General features: G+C 41.0%; 2 protein-coding genes across 2 annotated transcripts in view; one reads left to right on the forward strand and one right to left on the reverse strand.

Moving 5' to 3' along the window:
* Positions 1-4,006, forward strand: part of FAM3C (FAM3 metabolism regulating signaling molecule C) — a 29,002-nt gene extending 24,996 nt beyond the window's left edge. Inside the window, exons 8-10 of the mRNA XM_050324913.1 lie at positions 294-378; positions 1,302-1,428; positions 2,372-4,006. Coding sequence (XP_050180870.1) covers positions 294-378; positions 1,302-1,428; positions 2,372-2,461 — 302 coding nt within the window. The 3' untranslated portion in view covers positions 2,462-4,006. The remainder of the gene's footprint in view (positions 1-293; positions 379-1,301; positions 1,429-2,371) is intronic.
* Positions 4,007-8,119: 4,113 nt separating this feature from the next.
* Positions 8,120-16,084, reverse strand: WNT16 (Wnt family member 16). The gene is made up of 4 exons (XM_050324351.1): positions 15,994-16,084; positions 15,685-15,902; positions 13,429-13,715; positions 8,120-9,972 (listed from the first exon to the last, which is right to left on the reverse strand). Exons 1-4 carry the CDS (start codon positions 16,080-16,082, stop codon positions 9,508-9,510), a joined length of 1,059 nt encoding a protein of 352 aa, XP_050180308.1. The 5' UTR covers positions 16,083-16,084; the 3' UTR covers positions 8,120-9,507.
* Between the last annotated feature and the right edge of the window lie 2,291 nt (positions 16,085-18,375).

Here is an 18,375-nt window from a genome sequence, read left to right on the forward strand (position 1 = left end):
GTGCAACTTACACAAATAGCTGAAGTGGAAGGAAATGCTATGGTTAATCAAACAGACTTGTTCTCCAGAGTAGTTCTCTGGTTATGTTTTTATACAATATATATTAAACTCCTTCTATAAATAAGAGTTCCCTGATGCATTTTAGCTTTGTCTCACTCAGCATCTTTTTATAAATGCTAAGTACATGTAAAAATATTCTTAAAAGTAATATCTTCCCAGAAAGACATTGCAGATATTTTAAGTATAAAACTGTGACTTGTTATTAAACAGTTTTGTGTTCTCTTTCTTTTCAGATGTGGCACCATTTATTGAATTTCTGAAGTCCATCCAGGATGGAACGATAGTGTTAATGGCAACATATGATGATGGTGCAACAAAGTATGTAATTGATTTTAAATAGGAAATTTTGCTTTAAACTTTTCAATGCTGGTTTATACTGAAAAAAATACATTCCTTTTCATGTAATCATTTTTGATAAGGATTTATTTTACCAAGATGACAGACTTGAAACTATACTTTCAGTTCATTAGTTTTATAATGCTGACGTGATTTGGGAACAACAAAGATCAAATTGAAACTAAGCAGATGTATGTACGTATTTACTTAGAGGGCTGTTAGGTGTATACTTTTGTGAGAAACAAAAGTGAATTAGATATTAAATTAGACCCTTAGCAGAAATACACGAGTGTTTGTTTCTGAAGACCCTGTAGGTAACTTAAAGGAAGAGATGAAGAGCTGCTATTTGGAGATTTTGCAATGATAACTTATCCTACAGAATTGTTTTCCCTTCCATACTAAAATTATCCTATTTGGACCTACAGGCACTGAACTGTGCTTTAGGGCAGCAGTTTGAATTTTGAGTTAACTGATCCAAGCAGACAAGAACTTTTTTCATATATTCAGGTCATTCTTCTAATCTAAAATAGCTTTCACTTTATCTAGACTTCAGCTTGAGACTGCAAACTATATTTACTTTAAAGGTTGACTGTTTTATTTGCTTGGAGAATTGCTAACATGACTTGAGATATATGTATAAATTCTCACAGGAGAGGGTTCTTGGTTTTGTTGGTGTACTAATAGGTTTGTATCCTGGTTCCTTGAGATTACAGTATGAAAGAGCAGCACTCAATTGCATCAGGTGATATTAGAACTAGTCTTATCTGATTTTGAAAGATAGATCTTGCCCAATATTTACTGACTTAAACTATATTTAATCAGACTAAAGCTGACTGGTGCACTGAGCAATGAAAGCTCTAAGGGCATATGTTTTATTCACATACTGAATTTCTGTTTTGTTCAAGGCTTAACGAGGAAGCACGGAAACTGATTGCTGAACTGGGAAGCACATCAATTACCAACCTTGGCTTCAGAGACAACTGGGTCTTCTGCGGTGGAAAAGGAATTAAGACTAAAAGTCCATTTGAACAGGTCTGTGATTCTTTAACTTACTGGAATTTAACAGCTTGCATTAATAAAGGAGTAGCATGTTTTGTAAATGCCATGCATTTATTCAAGAGAACTATCTATTGCAGTAGTGGCACACAGTGTTATTTTCAAATTTTTTCCTTGAGTAGCCTCCTCCTTTTAAACATAACAAAAAGATTCTTTGGTGACACATACATAAGAAAAAATCTTACATGGGGTAGATCTTAATATGCCAATAACTAGATCATTTATCTTTTTAATGAATCAAATTAAACTGAACAATTCAAAACTTACTGCCTAATGCTTGTATTTTAGATGCACTAACAATGGTGAACTTCCAACAGATAAGTGGTAGTTAGGGTGTTGGTGTTCCCAGCTGTTAGCTTTGCTCTTCTGTCAAAAACTATTGCTTTTACAGCAAAACTTGTGAAATAGAGTATTTTCCCATGCTTTAGCTGTTAAAATTCAGTATGTGTCAATGTTGCCTTTAATTACTGGTAAAAGCAGCTTTGAACTAGGAGAGGAAGGAAGATATATTTTCATCTACCAGCTTTGCAAGGGAGTGGAAACCAGTGCAGAAGCAGTGGCAAACTCTTGGAGGCAGTAGTGTCTTACCTGACTGCAGATTGTTGCTTTGTGGTGGTTCATGCTTTAATGCAGTTGGTCTTTCCTTGGTTATCTCTCTTCCTAAATAAACATCCATAATAAAATTTAAAAATCTTTTCCTAGTGTGGCTTAACTGTTTTTAGCATACACTTGTCTGAGCAAGTTACTTTAAGTGGTAAATACTGAGAGATCGTTATATTTGATACAAAGGATAAGAGGTTAATTGTGATGTTTCCTCTTTGTTCATAACCTGAAAATAAGTAAATGTCTTAAAGCTGTGAGTTAAAGCAAAAGGATAAATGACTTCAATTAACAGCAGATTTGTATTTTCCATTTATAGCATATAAAGAATAACAAGGACACAAACAAGTATGAAGGCTGGCCAGAAGTTGTCGAGATGGAAGGCTGTATCCCTCAGAAGCAAGAATAAATGAAAACAAAAGGAGAGGATAAAGAATATGGAAGAAAATGCACTTTCTGCTATTATTAGAGAGAGGGCTATGAAGGAGACTGCACTGTAAATAGTATTTTTAAAGCATGCAGCCATCTTGTCAGTGTGTGCATGAGCACTGACATTTTGAATATTGGGATTATTTATTGCTAACACACATAGAAATTCTCTTTGTAAATATGTCCAAAATAAAGAAACATCAAATCATTTCTATGCAGGTTTCTTAAAAGCACAGTATTTAGTTTTGCCTGTGGTAAATAATATCTTATAGATAACTGGCTAATAAATTACATATGTGGACAGTAAATCGATCCTGACAAATGTACTGTCTTCTTAACAGTGCAGTGTTGCTGTGACTATGTAAACTTAATGGAATATTGTAGATTTTAGTGATAAATTAATAAGGAGCTTGAAGTTTTTTTATCCTCTGCCTTTTTAATGGCAGCATCACTTTTTATTAAAGCTATTTGGTTACTCTGATTCTACACACTCCAAAAATTTTTCTAGTCCCCCATGAAAACTGAATAATCAGCAAAGGAAGAATACATGATTGTGTAACACAGGTATTCCATGAAAAGCACAATAGAAATTATTTTTTTTATCTTTAGGGGATGAACAAAAGTAACTATATAAATAGTGTGTGTGATATTTAAAACAGGCTTGGAGCGATTTGTACTTAACTTGAAAGTGTTTACTTTATGGAAGAGACTTGGCATGTTAAACAGCAGTACTGTGACTAATTTGTTCAGTTTTTATTGCAATTCTGGTAGTGCTGCTTAACCATTGATTCTCTCTATGGCTATTCAGCCATAGTGGCTGGTCACACAGTAAATATGCGCACTGGAATATCTTCCTCTTTCAGTTCTAACATCAGAATTAGATTTCACATCCCAAACAGCCTGTTGGAAAGCAGTCTGCTTTCTAGTGAGAGTTGTTTCGGGGTACACAGTTGTGATCCTTTACCACCCGTGTTACTTCTAATGTGAGCTGAGGCAATCTGTTCTTCCAGTGAAATATTAAGAGGATTGTGTCTTGGGTTATGCAAAGTGTTGCTTGTAAACTTAACTGACAATGCTTCCTTCATCCTTTTTTTTTTTTTTAATGGAAAAAAAATGAACCAAGTTTAAGTGGCCTTATTCTGTAGCTTATATCAGAGCTGTGAGAAGACCTTGCTTTCTCTGTAAATTTCTGTTCAAGTAGGGCCAGCTTGAACTTTTCCTGAAACTAAGTAAGGTATAACTGACGGTGTCTGTATTCACAAATTAAGGGCTGACACAGAATTGGCTGTAATCTCTTGGGGCTTTGTGTCATGAGTTTTGGTATATTCTACATAAACTTCAAGCTAGTACCATGGGGCAAAAATCACAGAGGATTTTTCAGGAACCCACACTGAGTTTAACACAGAGGCATTAGAAATACTGTTATTGTTGATGTTTTCTGAGACAAATTCTGTGCACTAAAAATTTCAAGCAATATTGAGAATTACCTTGTAAGACAAATAAATAACTTCTGATACCAGAGTAAGACTGGATTCTGAGTTGTTCTCTATGTTTAACTAGCCTGTTAGATAACATGGGTTTCCATCAATTTTAGTGTAGAACAGCACACCTGACACAGTAAGTGTTTTTGTTAAATCATTCAGACTTTCCTGTATAGGAGGACATAGTGAAATTTATATGTTTTTTCATCAGTGTAAACCCCCCTGTACTAATGAATGTGAAATTTTATTTCATAACATTAGGCTGTTGTGGAAAACAAGTTGTGTAAGTCCTGGAATTTTTACAGAAATACAGTTTTGTTGGTGTATACGCCACTATTGACTACTATCCAGTATAATATCAAAATAATTTTGAAGTGACTTGGTAGGGACTTAAGAGAAAAAAAAAATTGGCTGCATTAATAGTTTTCCTGGACTGCTTTTGTCTTCATTTTTTTTTTGGCTCTTAACATCAATGAGTATGTCATGTTTTATCAAATTAAAAAGTTCAAATTTCCTCTACAAAATTAAATGGAGAGGAAATTAGACTAAAGGCAGCTCTCTTTTAGCCCTTGCATCTTTTAAATTTGTGCCTTTTTTAGCAATGCAAATTGAGTAAATATATTAATGATTCTCTTAACCTCTTAAAGTTGTACCTGCAACAAATGTTTTAAACAATGGATTTTAAAGCAATAAAATGGTAGGATTATTCTTGTATCTTCTGAAATAATTGATTCTCAAACCCATGTCCTCACGGCTGTATGGTATCATATTTAATAAGACTTCTGTCACATATATGGAAGTTTTAACTGGAGTGGCCACACAAATGTGGTCTCCTTGCTCTTGTCCACTGTCATGGTCTGTTGACTTATTGCAGGATCTGGTCATACCATCTCTGACTTTAGTGATCAAGTTACAGCATCCTGCTGTTGAGGGGAACTTTCTGAATGTTAAGCAGTGAGACTTTCTGACAATCTACCTACATTTCATTTGAGTTGCCAAGCACAAAGATTACTGTTCTGGCCTCTCTGGTCTAGGACAGCTGAAGGTAGGAAGTAGTCTGTTGCAAAGATGAAGGGCGTTTTGTACCTGTGTGTGAGAGAGCTCCAGGATGTGCATTTTCCTACACAAGATGATGGGAACATTTACAGCATCTTGCAGACTTGATAACAGAGCAGTGAGGGAAGAGAAAGGTTGTGGGGGATGTCCACCTCAAAACAAGAGTTGCAAGGAAAGAGAGGGAGGGACACAAGAAGGTTGTAACTTAATTTTCACAAAGGAACACCCAGTTGGGATTCAGGTCACCTGAAGCTGACTTCATTGTAAACCACAGCTCTCAATTGTTGTACTAGTGGCGCTTTATATGGATTAACAAGAGTTTTAAGAAAGAACCTGAAGAGGGGTCTCTACCATGATGTACCCTCTGGACCTTTCTTACTTTTTATGATCCAACTTTTTTTTTTCTCTTTCCTCTGGAAACAGCAGACCCTTTTACAGCCTCAGTTTCCTGAGTAGTTTGGAAAAAACTTCATTTTGCTCAGCATGTTTTGCTTTCCAGATGTCTTACTGTGGCACTTAGTTTCCTCAAACATTGACGTGACTACTAAATGCTTGATGTGTATGTAATGTCTCCTAAACTGTTTGGATTTTCTGCAGTCTGAGAGTTGTTCAAGAATATGTGTATTAATAAAATAAGAGGCCAGGTGGATAATTTCAGAAGGGGAAATTATATTCCAAGTCAACACTACAAGTAAGTGTTGACTGACGTACCTGTGTAAGGGTGGGAAGGGCTGCTGTACTTCACTAATTGACTTGGGACATGGCTAAGGTGGATACCAAGCAAAGGACTTCTTGGTGAAATCCTCTTCAGTTTTATGGCTGTAAGACCATAACCTACCCTTAATACAAGGAACCTGGCAAAAAAATTCCTTTGAATGACCAATGGTTGTTGCTGTTTACTTTACACATACTTGCAATGTACTGAAAAGTGCAGCGCAGCACAGAGATATTTTGACAGCAATGGAAACAATATTCATTTACTACACATCCTTTGACAAGGAATCTCCAATAGGGAAAGACGAGATGGTGTTCTTTCGTTGACATGTTGGTAGAATGACCAGCTGTGTTCCTGCAGTAACTCCTCAGAGCATGTCAACACTTCAGTCATCAACACAACTTTGCTCTTAAAACGAGCAGCCAGTGCACATGCATTTCTGTGTCCAAAACAGCAAACATAATTTTCACTTTCCGAAGAGGTTACAATTATTCTTTCTTCAAAAATATATTTGTGGCATTTTCTATTCTCAAACTGCTACTCCATACATAAAAGGGCACTGTGTTGGAACAGGACTGAGAGAAGACCTTTTCCCCACTCAAATTTCCTTCCATTTTTTGTTTCTAATCTCACCTGCTCAGATAAGCACACATGCAGCTACTTTGAAACACAAAATATGTATTATTGCAAAGCTGTACAAGAGTATTATAAGGCTGTAATTTCAAAGTCAACAGCCTTGATCCTGCAGTCGCAGCACAAGGAAAAAAACCCACCGTATTCAACTGAGTGCTCTTTATTGTCTTTTGTCATTCTTTGACGAAATAAATTCTTCCGCCCAAGAAAACCAGGAAAAAAATCTTTTATTAAAAACACTTATGAACAAAAAGGGTTTGCTTGGTTTTTGGTTTGTTTGTGTTTGTTTGTTTGTTTTTGTTTTTTGTGTGTTTTTTTGGTTTTTTTTTTTGGAAACTAGATGACTGTTAAAAATAACACAGCATCAAATGCTGAATAAATAGCCAAGCAGGCAAGAGACACCCTGACTGTGGTAGCTGCATTCTGGCTGCCCCTCGTCTCTATGCAATGCCAATATCAGTGCCCTTCTCCTTCAAACCTACAGAAACATCCTTCTGAGGTTTGCCCCTCCTGGGAAAATCCCTGAAGTTGACTTCAGGCCTGGAAGCCCAGGATCATTTCCTCCCCATTTCTGGCCCTGCCAGAAGTTAAGGCGAGACTGAGAAGTATATTGGCAATGTTCTGTATTTTACAGATCAGGCGTGGAAGAACCTTTAGGTCCAATAAGAGCTAGGCGGTTTTGAAAGAATGGTCAAGGCTGCTGCAGTAAGGACTCTGGTCTTCACACAGAATTCCTATGAGCTGGAGTCCTGTATAGAAAAACAGTGATGATCTCAACAGTGAACTCAGTACCTCTAGGAGAAGGCTCAGGTAGGGTGCCAAGGCACTTGCCTCTGACAGGAACTTGATGTGGGGCAGAATAAAAAAGAGAGAGAGGCAACCTCTACCACACCTTCATATCAAGACCAGTATCATCTCCCATCCATGCTAATAGGTGCTCTGGCACAGCTTGAGGAGCCACTGGGTTTCCTTCCATTGCTCGAAGATGGAAACAACCTGGGGCTCCCACCCCTCTCTTCAAGGTCTTTCAACAGCATGTGTACTCCCTATCTGAATTTTCACAGAGAGGATGTTGAAACCTCTGGTAGTGACTGGCATGCTGAGCACCCTTCTCACGGGCAGCAGATTTTGTGGCCTCAGGATAATAATCTATTTAGGTCAATAGGGACAGATGGGCCAAATGTGGAGTAAAGGTCCAAAAAGAACCAGCAGATTAAGGACTTAATTTTTTCTGAACTGATGTTCCTAAGATAATCCACATAAGGCAGTGAAATACCACAACATAGAAGATTTTGTTCCCTTCTTCCTGACCTACGCATCCAATAAAGAGTGACAGGGAATCTGGTCACCATCTTTCATGGAAAAATAATTGACAGCTAGGAAATGAATTCTTCAAAGTAACTTTGAAAGCCTCAACCAAACTGTCCAAGATGATTTCTTTCTAAAAACTGTTAGTGTGGAAGAAGTTAAGGGATTGCAAACCCTTGCAAGTCCCCTTGATATCAGAGGGAGTTCTGCACTTGGTGTTGCAGCTAGGATTTCAGTGTTTGTAAAATGCATTTAAAAGAACAATAATAAAAAAGAAAATATTCAGAATACTAATTAACTGATCATTTAGAAAATCATAGTGTTTCTCATCAGTGTGTATTAACTGCAATAATTACGAGCACCCTGATGGTAAGAAAAAAGAACATTTATGTAATTCTCTATTTTCCCTCAGCACATGCAAATAAAAATCAATTAAAGGCTACTACAATATTCACAAATATCTAACCAACAAATATCAAAGGCTGCAGTCTTATCGCATTAGTTTTAGAAAACTTTTACATAACTTGCATAATTTAAATATTTACAAAATATAAACTTTCTTGTCTTATCAAAAATAAGTATTTTCACAATTAAACAACAGTAATCCTTTCACATACTGCTTTTTAAGCTAGGCATTAAATCATTGCATGAAAATAAACAACCTTTCACAGATGTAAAATAAAATTAAGCCAACAAATGAAGGGGGAGAAAATGTTATCATTAACAGTTAAATATTTTAGTGGTGTGAGCCAATCCATAAATTACATTGTGCATTGAATTTAATGAGGATGCAACCTAATGAAAAATTTTAGATGCTGCTTCTATAAAGAAAATGTTTTAAAAAATGTTTTGCTTTTTGGCAGATTTCTTTGGGCTGAGTTTCATATGGTTAATTTTGAATATGATTGTAAAACACCAGTGAGATGATTCAACATGGCAGGTTATTGCATAGAGTTCAACAGTGAGGTGATGACCAGCTGACTCACAAAATGTGTGCTCAGATATTGAGTAAATGCCTGCAAGGGTTTTTATTTCCTTCAAATTTTAAACTGTATTTTAATCCTTCCTCAGACCTGTCCCTTATGCATTTGAAGGGCAAGCTGTAAAAAAATCCTGAGGTTACTATTTGGTACACTGTTCACATTCATCAAGCTGTGCTCTCGCCTCTCTACTCTGGGCACAGCTTGCTCCACACCAACAGACCCTTCTCTCCCAACCAGGCAGTGCTGAGCTCTCTGCAGTCATGCACGTTTCTCAGTACCAGATGCTTTTCTGCATATTACACAGAAGACAGCTTTCCAAACAGCTGCACAGCAAACACTTAGTGGTCAACAGCAGAACACCTCCCCTACCCTTGTGATTTTTTCTGAAGTGCAGAAATGAAACATCTAGTGGATTCATCTTGTCCCACTTTTAAAAACACAGACATAAGGTTATATCTAATGGATCTTACAAGCCTTCTTAACTCTTCAGTCTCTGGCTAATGAGATCTTGAGTTTTCTCCACTGTACCTACCCACCACACGAATCTTCAGGATGTTGAGGATCTTAAAGACTTGAAAAGTTTAGCATCTGTCCCTGCTCAAAGAGTAATATGTTCAAATGTGTCATCAGAAATCCTTTTTTGCTGTTTAAGCAGTTCCTGAGTGCAGTCTGGTGTTCACTCACTCATTATTTCAGTCGCCACATGCTTAGAGTACCTGTTGTTTGGCAGTACCCATTCTTTCCAAGGTTGATCCCCCTGCAATCCCACACAGTAATAGGAATTGCTGCCTGTGTGGTAGCTGGTCACCAGACGGGCAGGATGTTTTGGCTGTGTTTCCTGTACTTCATCTTACTTGCAGGTGTGTACATCGGTCATGGTCTCACACCTCCTGCAGCGCACGTAGCAGCACCAGACAAACTTGCACTCGCACCTTTCCACGTGCCTGACAACATGGGTGTTGTACCCACGCCCGCAGCACAGCAGGTTACAGCCGTCGGGTCCCTGCGAGGTGCGGTTACATTCTCTTCCCTGAGTCCCAGGGATCCCCAATTTTTGATCTTCAACACAGTAATTGGGTGATTTGTTCACATAGAGCAGGTCCTCTTTCCCGATTGGTACTTTTCTCTGGCTTTTCTCTTTCCTGCGTAGCTTTTTTTTCAATCTGTCTGATATTTGTATGCTGTTTTCATACTTATCCTTTAAAAACCGGCCAATCTTTTCAAAGGATGACATTGTTTTCCAACAAGTTTTCACAGCACAGGACCCAGAAACACCATGACAACGACAATCCACAGACATCAGCTTTGCTACAGCCTGAAAGCAAAGGGAGAAGAACATTTGGATGTGATCTTTCATTCATTAGGAACACTGCCTGACATCAGTAACATGGAGGTCTCAAGGTATTTAATATTACAGTTGCCATTGCCATTTCAGTGACAGAGAAGTCAGAGAACATGTCAGGAACCACAGACCCTCACTATGAGAAGCCCCATCTTCAGAAGTGCTCTGCATTTGGACTTTGCAATGGCCATAATATAGCAATATCAAATCACAACAATGAAAGCTGTGATTTCTGGATCGCTTTTCATTCTGGAGGATCCTAAATACCTGAAATTGCATGTCCTGTGTCACTCCTCCCACCACTGGAATGCAAACAGCTCTCATGGGGAATAGCAGAAAGAGAAAGCAGTGATAGGGCAGGTCAAAGCACCTTCCTGTGCTGTAAGACACTTACTGGGCACGTAAGTGCCCAGTTATGTTGCTTTTTAAGGATACCTTGCAGCTACCACAAAGATCACTAAACATTCACAACCCCAGTCTCCATCTAACGCCCCGAGAATGGCTGAAGTCACACAACAGCCCCTGGGCATGGCATGGCTCAGCACCCAAAGCAGTGCAGTGTGCAGCCTGCAGGCACCTCAGGGCAGACTTCTGCTGCAGGAGCAGGAGGATGCCCACCTTTCTGAGCTTCACAGACAGTCTGTCAAAGAAGCCACCACGGCTCAGCAGAGGTGTCTTAAACTCAGGTATTCTGGAGTAAATCTCAAGTGCTTCTCACTTTTAGGATCAAGCCTGGTTCTTGCAATTTATGCATACTAGTACTAGAATGGGTTTCTAGTGTTTCCAGTTTCAAAATGGCTCTATTTAACACAATTAGATAGTTGCATTCATATTACTTTTATGATTTTCAGTGTTTTAGTAAAGATTCCACAGTTATTACCAACACTAAAATACTCTTAGGTGAGTTACTTTTCCATGCCCCTGCAGAAGCAAGGGCTGGGCTGAACGATAACTCTCTGGTGAACAACGGGAATCTGAAGCCTGTGTTGAGTTTTTGTAACACACAAGATTTTTTGTTCAGTTTGTAGGAGACCAAGTCTCAAAGAACTTCAATCTGTAAACAAGAAGTAACTTTCTTTATCTGAGACTACAACTCAAATACTCAGCAATCAATCTAGGATGCTAGGATGGGCAAGTTTTCAGTCGGACTTCAAAGTATTTTGGGTTGCCTCTACTGCCAGCACAGGAAAGTGACATCTTGCTTTATCTGATCACAGAACATGCCTCTGAATCTCAGTCTGCCCTGTGAACTTTAATGAACATAGTTCATAATGAACATAGTATCATTATAATGAACATAGTTCAACTATGTTCAACTTTGTTCAAGATGTTCAACTTTAATGAACATATGTTCATTAAAGTTGAACATCTTGAACAAAGTTGAACATAGTTGAACATCTGGCAAAATTTAGGGTCTAGGCATCTTCATCTGACATTTTCTTGAAAGTAAACCTAAGATGCTGCCTACAGAGCCAACACAGCCCTCTGGTGTGACACAGCTTCAGCACACACCTCTGTATCGGGAGCACACACCTGCATCTCAGCAGAGCACAGAGTTACCAGGAGCATGCCTTCCAGACTGACTCCATGACCAGTGTTTGGTTTCACGCTTTAGTTTCATATCATGAATCTGTTCAGTTATTCAATGAATTATGAGAGAAATCTCCCTAAGAAACAAAGTTGTGTAGAGAACTTCAGAGGAGCACTGTTACAAAAACGTAGTGGATAGATGCGTTGTTCTCAGTAAGCTGGGACAGGTTTTCTTAGGCTGGTCATGAAACTGTCTGGTAGCTTCTGAGAAATGATCTGTGTGGAACAGAACTGTGTCCACAAGTGTTGTGGTCAGCCACAAGCCCACCTGAGCAGTTCCTCTTGCCCCTATTGCCATTCACTGCCTCAGCCTTGGTGGTATGAATACAATAAGAGTGCAGGGTTAAGTGATGAACATGGCTGAACACTGGTTTGTGTTAAAAATTAACCTGAGAGAAAGATAATTTTAAACTGACTTCCTTTCACTGATCCAATGCAATTAACAGAGGGAGTGGCATGAGGTGGGAATCTGTGGCTAGAACAGGCTGATGGGCAGAAAACAGAGATGGGTCTGCAGCAAAGGACAGTGTCAATGGAATCAGTTTGCATACTCCCTCATGCCAATTAATGCTTAATATCTCCACGCTAAGCTTTTTGTTTGCAGGCACTGTTCTCAGCTCTGAGACAAGGACTGCCAGTACTTGTTTTGTAACATAGAACCACAGAATCATAGAATGGTTTGGATTGAAAGGGACCTGAAAGATTTTCTGGTTTTCCAGCTATATAGTTTAAATGAGAGAACATATTACCTGTAAAAATTAGTTTAAATTAAAATAGTTTTCAGTTATACCACCATGGTCCTTATGATGGTTAACTATAGTTATTCCTTGTCTGTGGCAGATAGGGAAGCTGGGTTCAGTAAAACCCACTGATCCTGCTTCTGACTACAAGAAATTACTGAATTACAATGAAGTCCATCAAGATGTGTAGTTAAAACTAAAGGTTCTCCTTTTTTTCTTCTTCTTTAGTTATATCTTTAGTTATATCTGAAAAGAACAGACCTAAAGTATTATGGACCCAGAGAGAACCATTAAAGACAAAGTTCAAAACTCCAAGATAAAGCAGAGAAAGTAATTTTAAAGCAAGAACCAGAATCCAAGTCTCTGTCATTCCAGATGTAAGCTCCAAGCACTCATAGGCTCACATCTCCCTCTGTGGGTTGTTTTGGACCCCATTTTTCACCCTTTACAGGACAGGACAGGAGAACCCAATGTACACACCTGCACACACACATTTCCTCTGCAAACATGGGTTTGAAATTCTTTGGGCTGATGAAAAGCTATCCAAAGCCAGTCTCCTCTCACCTCTTTGATTCATGTCTTAACCAATGAGCTATTTTAAAATAGAGATGTCGTTTCTATCCCATGTTTTAAATGACAATATTAACTCTTGATTTCCTCTCTGAATGATGCTAGACTTGTGGTCTCAGGTGTGCACACTGGACTGTGGATGAGCAATGAGGCCTTTCATCCAGTTGGCCTTCTCCTTCAGTATTAGAGATAATAAAAAAAGCAGGTCACGATGATAACAGAACAGTCAGCGAAAAAATTGTATTATGCTGATAACAGGATGATTTTCAAATTTGCTTCAGAATATCAAACATCTCTTTAGGATAAGTTCATTATTTAAGCATGGCAGATTTATTTCTTAGTTTGTGGCTTTTATTTTAATCCATGGGGATTAGTTAGTTAAAACTAGCTCTGATTCTTGAGCTTTGGTGAATGTTAGTGCTCTTCTTACCACATACACCTGCAGTCAAGGGCCGGCCTCCTTTGGTTGATACCATTTTGCCAAAGAAGGAGAAGAAGCAGTTGCTGCCCACATCTGAATGACACATACCTGCCTCCCAGCCTCATTGTTGTGCAGGTTCATCAGCACCAGTCCGCTCCCACTCTTGCCCGTTATGTTCTTCAGAGGCACGTCCAGGAACTTTCTGCTGAATGACATTCCATAGTGGATATCGTCAGAGCAGCCGCCCCAGTGCCAGCCCTCGCTGGCAGAGCCACCGTGCCTCAGGCTCAGGTCGCAGGAGCACTCGGTCACATTCCCCGCGCTGCACGATCGCGTCACCGAATGCACCAGTCCCGCTGATGTCACCGCGTAGATGAATGCGGTCTCCTTCGTGCCTGCAAAGCAAGGTATGAAAATATTACTTCATAAATCCCTCTGATTACCTTCCTGGCTGGGCTGTAGAAAGCAATTTTACAAGCCAGACTATTATTAAAAGTGAACAGTTAAAAGTTGAAAGTCATCACAGCTTGGCCTGTAGTGTTAACCTGTTTAAAGTAGTGGATGTTCGTATCCAAAAGTGACTTCATGGTCCCTTTGTAGAACCATGCTACTAATGGTGCTGTTTCTTGATGCTTGTATCATGCATTTTTTGGTAACTTCTTTCTAAATCTGATTGGGAACTTTATTTGCCACAGAAATTTTCAAGCCAATTAAATTTTAATAATAAAAAATAAAAATAAAAAATCAAACCCCAAACTAACCACATTCCAAACCCCTTACTCTCCACTCTGCTTTTCACAATTCATATTGATTTGAAGAATAAGAAAAGGTTAGTTTAAATCTCAGAGAAGCTGTCACAATCCCAGGTTACTTTGGTGTAGGGCCAGAACTTACCTCATGCTAGATTCAGCAAACATTGATGTTATTCTAATTCACAAAGGTTGCAAAGAGCCCCAGAAATCTTAAACCAGATAGAAATCAGGATGGCACAAGAATATTTAGGCCGTGTGCTTTTCCTAGAATAAGGTGGCCATGGGAAAGACAGTAGCATAAAAGGCCTTTAATTGTTGGACTATATCTCAGAAGAATCATGGAGTGACCTGCCTGGGCTTCTAAAGCTGATTCCATTCTCTGAGACTTCCAGCATAATGTGGCACACAGCTTTAAACCATGTTAAGCAAGGTATATCCTAAGCAAACTGAAAATCCAAGGGTGGTGAATAACTGTAGCTAAAATATCACTGCGCTAATTTCCACTATTGTGAAACAGTCTCCTGGGTTCCTGCTCACAGGCAGGAAAGTTCCTGTTTGTTTCCCTTGTTCATGGTGGCCTATGGTGCTGGTACCATCATAAAAGGCTTCCACGGGACACACTAGTGAAGCTTTGTGGCACTGAGCAGTGGTGAGCAGTGGCACTCATCTATGGGTCTTCAGGAACAGTTCTTCCTGTTGGACAGAGGGACTAGCATACAATACATACGGCTACATATAGTGGGGCAAACTTCTCCCATTTTCTTTTTTTGGTTTTGGAACCACTTTTTATCTCTCATTTTATGTTTTCATGGTTAATGCTTGGGATTTTTACACTCTTTTAGTACAAAGTGAAGATTGCACAAACATAAAAGGAAATGCCACAATACATAAATTCACATCAATCACACAATCAGTGATCAGAGTGCTAAAAATCAGTTTGCAGGACACCTTTGGTGCTGACATCTGATTCAAGCATAATTTGCATCAAATGTAAGCACCAAAGGCTTCTCCTTATTTCAGTGGAAATTTCAGCAGTTCCATAATTAGGTAATGCAACAAAAAGAGCTTTGGTCTTGCTGTGCTGATCAATACCATGTCACTGTGCGCATATGATACATTTTAAAGCAATTCACACTGTAAGTGGTGCCTTGAGCAGATTTTTTACCTGCAAACAAGTGACCTTTTTGAAATACTATGTGTCATCACCCCACTCATTTAGTAATTACGACATAAGGGAATCAACCCAACATAAGTTTAAGAATAACAACATTTCAACATATTTAAGTGGATCTACATACGGGCAATGTCGTCCACGGGCGTACTAAGCAAAAACTACAAAAACACAACAACAACGCTGGAAAGGCAAGGGCAGGTTTCGTCTATCGGGTGCGTTTCGTGAGTGTGAGGTAGCCTTCCGCTACGGCTGCGGTGACCGCCCGCCCCGCCGCCCCGACTGTGCCCAGTTCTGCCGTCGGGACGGACGGACGGACGGTCCCCAGCGCCGCCCCGCGGGACTCCTCGCCACGCAAACCCAAACCCAAACCCAACACATCGGGGCAGCCCCGCTGTGCCGGCAGCGGGCGCACCGGCGGCCCCCCCGGCGGGCACTCACCGCTGCTGAGCTGCTGGTCGAAGGCGGGCGGCGAGCGGCAGTCCCAGCGCTCGTGTCGGAACTGGCTGCGGCACTCCTGGAGGCCCAGACGCGCTCCCTCCCGGATGGCGGGCACCAGCTCCGGCTTCTGCTCGCACAGGTCCAGCTGCCGGCGGCTCAGCGGAGGGCTGGCGCAGCCCGGCTTCTCCGGCCCGCCGGCGGCGGCGATGCCCAGCCACCTGCAGGAGCAGCCCCCCATCAGTGCCGGGCCCCGGCGGACACGGCGGGACGGGCACCGCGCAGCCCTCCAACCCCCGCCCGGCTACTCACATCCAGGTGCTGCCAGCGGCGGGGCAGAGGGCGAGCAGCAGCAGCACTGCCCGCAGCAGGCAGGGTCCGAGGGGAGCCCCGCGCCCCATGGCAGCCGCATCGAGCCCCGCCGCACCGCCGCCGCTGCCCGCGGCCCCCGGGCAGCAGGGACCGAGGGGGACGGTCCCCAGAGGCGCCCCCCTACTCGAGTCTCTCCCCCTCGTGGGGCAGGGGGCGGCTGGCGGGGCAAGCACGAGCAGTCGGACGGTGCTCCCGAGGAGGTTGTGCTGGCAGGGAGGGAGGCTGGAGGGGACGCATCGGGAGCGCCTGGTTCCTTTCAAGGTGAGAAAGTTAGGACTGATGTTTTCCCCGGCTCCTTCCTCGGCTCTGCCTCCCCGGCCGTGCATTGGCCGCCCTGGGCCCGGGGCGGGCCGGGGCGGGGGCTCCGCACCGCACCGCACCGCACCGCACAGCCCCGCACCGCTGGGCTCCGCACAGCCCCGCGCCACTCCGCCGTGCCCAGACGCGCCTCTCGGGCTGCGAGGGGTGTAGCGGGGGTCCAGGTGCTGCAGAGAGGAACTACAGGCAAAGGAACCTCTAGGTCTGCAGTGGTTTAATCCATAGGAAGGAGAGAGATGATGTTAATAGGTCATAACATTCCCTACACCTTTTATTCAAATTTTCTAATGCTTTAGCAGTATTAACTGACCGAGTCAGCATCAGTATTCATTAGGATAACATTTGTTCACTTCTATTAACTTCAGTGAGACAGTCTTATCAACTGCTACCTCAATTGTTAGTCGTTAGTTACACATTAAAAGCCAATGAGTCAGCTAGCACCTGATGGAGAGCTGGTGTTGGCACTCTGGACTTTCAAGTCCTCTTTGATCACAGTATATTGCTGCTTCCTTCTGTGTAAGCAAAACACCTGCACTAAAAAGTAATCTGGTATATAAATGGTAGGTCTGTAAAGACTTTGGTTTGATTCAGTTGTAAATGAGCAAAATAGCTCTTGTTGACTTACAATAGCTCCAAGAAAAGAGCACAGTAAATCATCTCAATGACAAATGTACATTTTTAAGAGCACAATGTGTTGAGAAACAATCGCGTAAATATGCTGTTCCCCCTGTCTCCTTGCCCCATGGATGTGATGAAATGTTTTAAGAGCACAGGCTGTGGTACATTTAGATCTATAAAATTATGTCTCCTTCCTACTTGGTGCTCAGTTGTCTGTTCTTAAAGGGTCTCCAAAGCATCACCAGCTCTGGACAGATATACTAATGACCCCACAAACTATTTAAACCTTCCAGTATAACTTGTTTTCTCTGTTCTGAATTTTAGTCTGGAGAACATCTGCTTGTGGTTGCAAAGGAACTTAGTCCAGAGTGAGGGAAATGGATGAAGGACATTGGAACACAGGGAACCAGCCATGAAACAGGCCTGAACCAGCCAAAATGTGTGGGCTGTGTCAGAGAATTATCTAATTATTCCAGGACACATGGCTTATTTTATCCTCATTACTGCTTCCTGGCTCCATCTTCTAAAGTTCATTCAAAGCCCTAGTCTAGCAGACAAGTATTTCTTATGTTCTATGCATTTATCATCCACTCTGAAATTATTTTTCCTTTTAACAGTGTTATTCTCTTTGGACTTTTTCTTTGATTGGTTTGGTTGTTGTTGTTTGTTTGCTTTTATATTTTTTTAAGTTAATATGCAACTCTTGGTCTCAAATTCTTACATGTGAATTTTTCTGCACTAACTACAGAACCTTATATGCTAATAGCAATGTAAGATTTAAATTTGAAAAATATTGATTTCAAAAATTCCACTCTTATTTGTAGCATTTTGTATATGGCAACATAAATAAATTATCCCTCTACTGGGTTCCCATGTGTTTGGATCTGATTTTGTGTACTTTTTTTGGTACAATCATCTTTATCTGGTTAAGAAAACCCTCTGATTAAATACACTTCTGTAAAGTGAAACATTTTCAGTTTGGAGGGCTGATGCTAAAGAAAAAATAATATAAATTATAAGGAACTCCTTGAGATCGTCCAGTTCAATCTCTAGCTGTGACTGGAAGCAAACTACATTTTTGCATGACCATCTGATTTAAAGAAGTTTGGATTACTATGTATTTGAGTCCTAATCTCCCATCTACCTCTCTTCCCATCTGTTTCCTTTAGAACCACTTCCCCCTTTCCCACAGCCCTTGCACCTTCCTCTCTAGCTGTCACACCCTGGTTCCCCACAAGATCCACCTCCTCTGCCCTCCTCCCTTCTCCTGCCTCTTATCTTCCTGCCTGCTAGTTGAATCGTCTCTCTCCTTTATTCCTCCCAACAGTACTCTCCTCCCCAGGCAAAGGCAGCACACACGGGACTGTTTCTGTTAACATGGAGCTG

Source organism: Myiozetetes cayanensis, unplaced genomic scaffold (assembly GCF_022539395.1).
Source record: "Myiozetetes cayanensis isolate MyiCay16 unplaced genomic scaffold, myiCay2020 scf3, whole genome shotgun sequence".
In the NCBI taxonomy this organism is placed as follows: domain Eukaryota; kingdom Metazoa; phylum Chordata; class Aves; order Passeriformes; family Tyrannidae; genus Myiozetetes; species Myiozetetes cayanensis.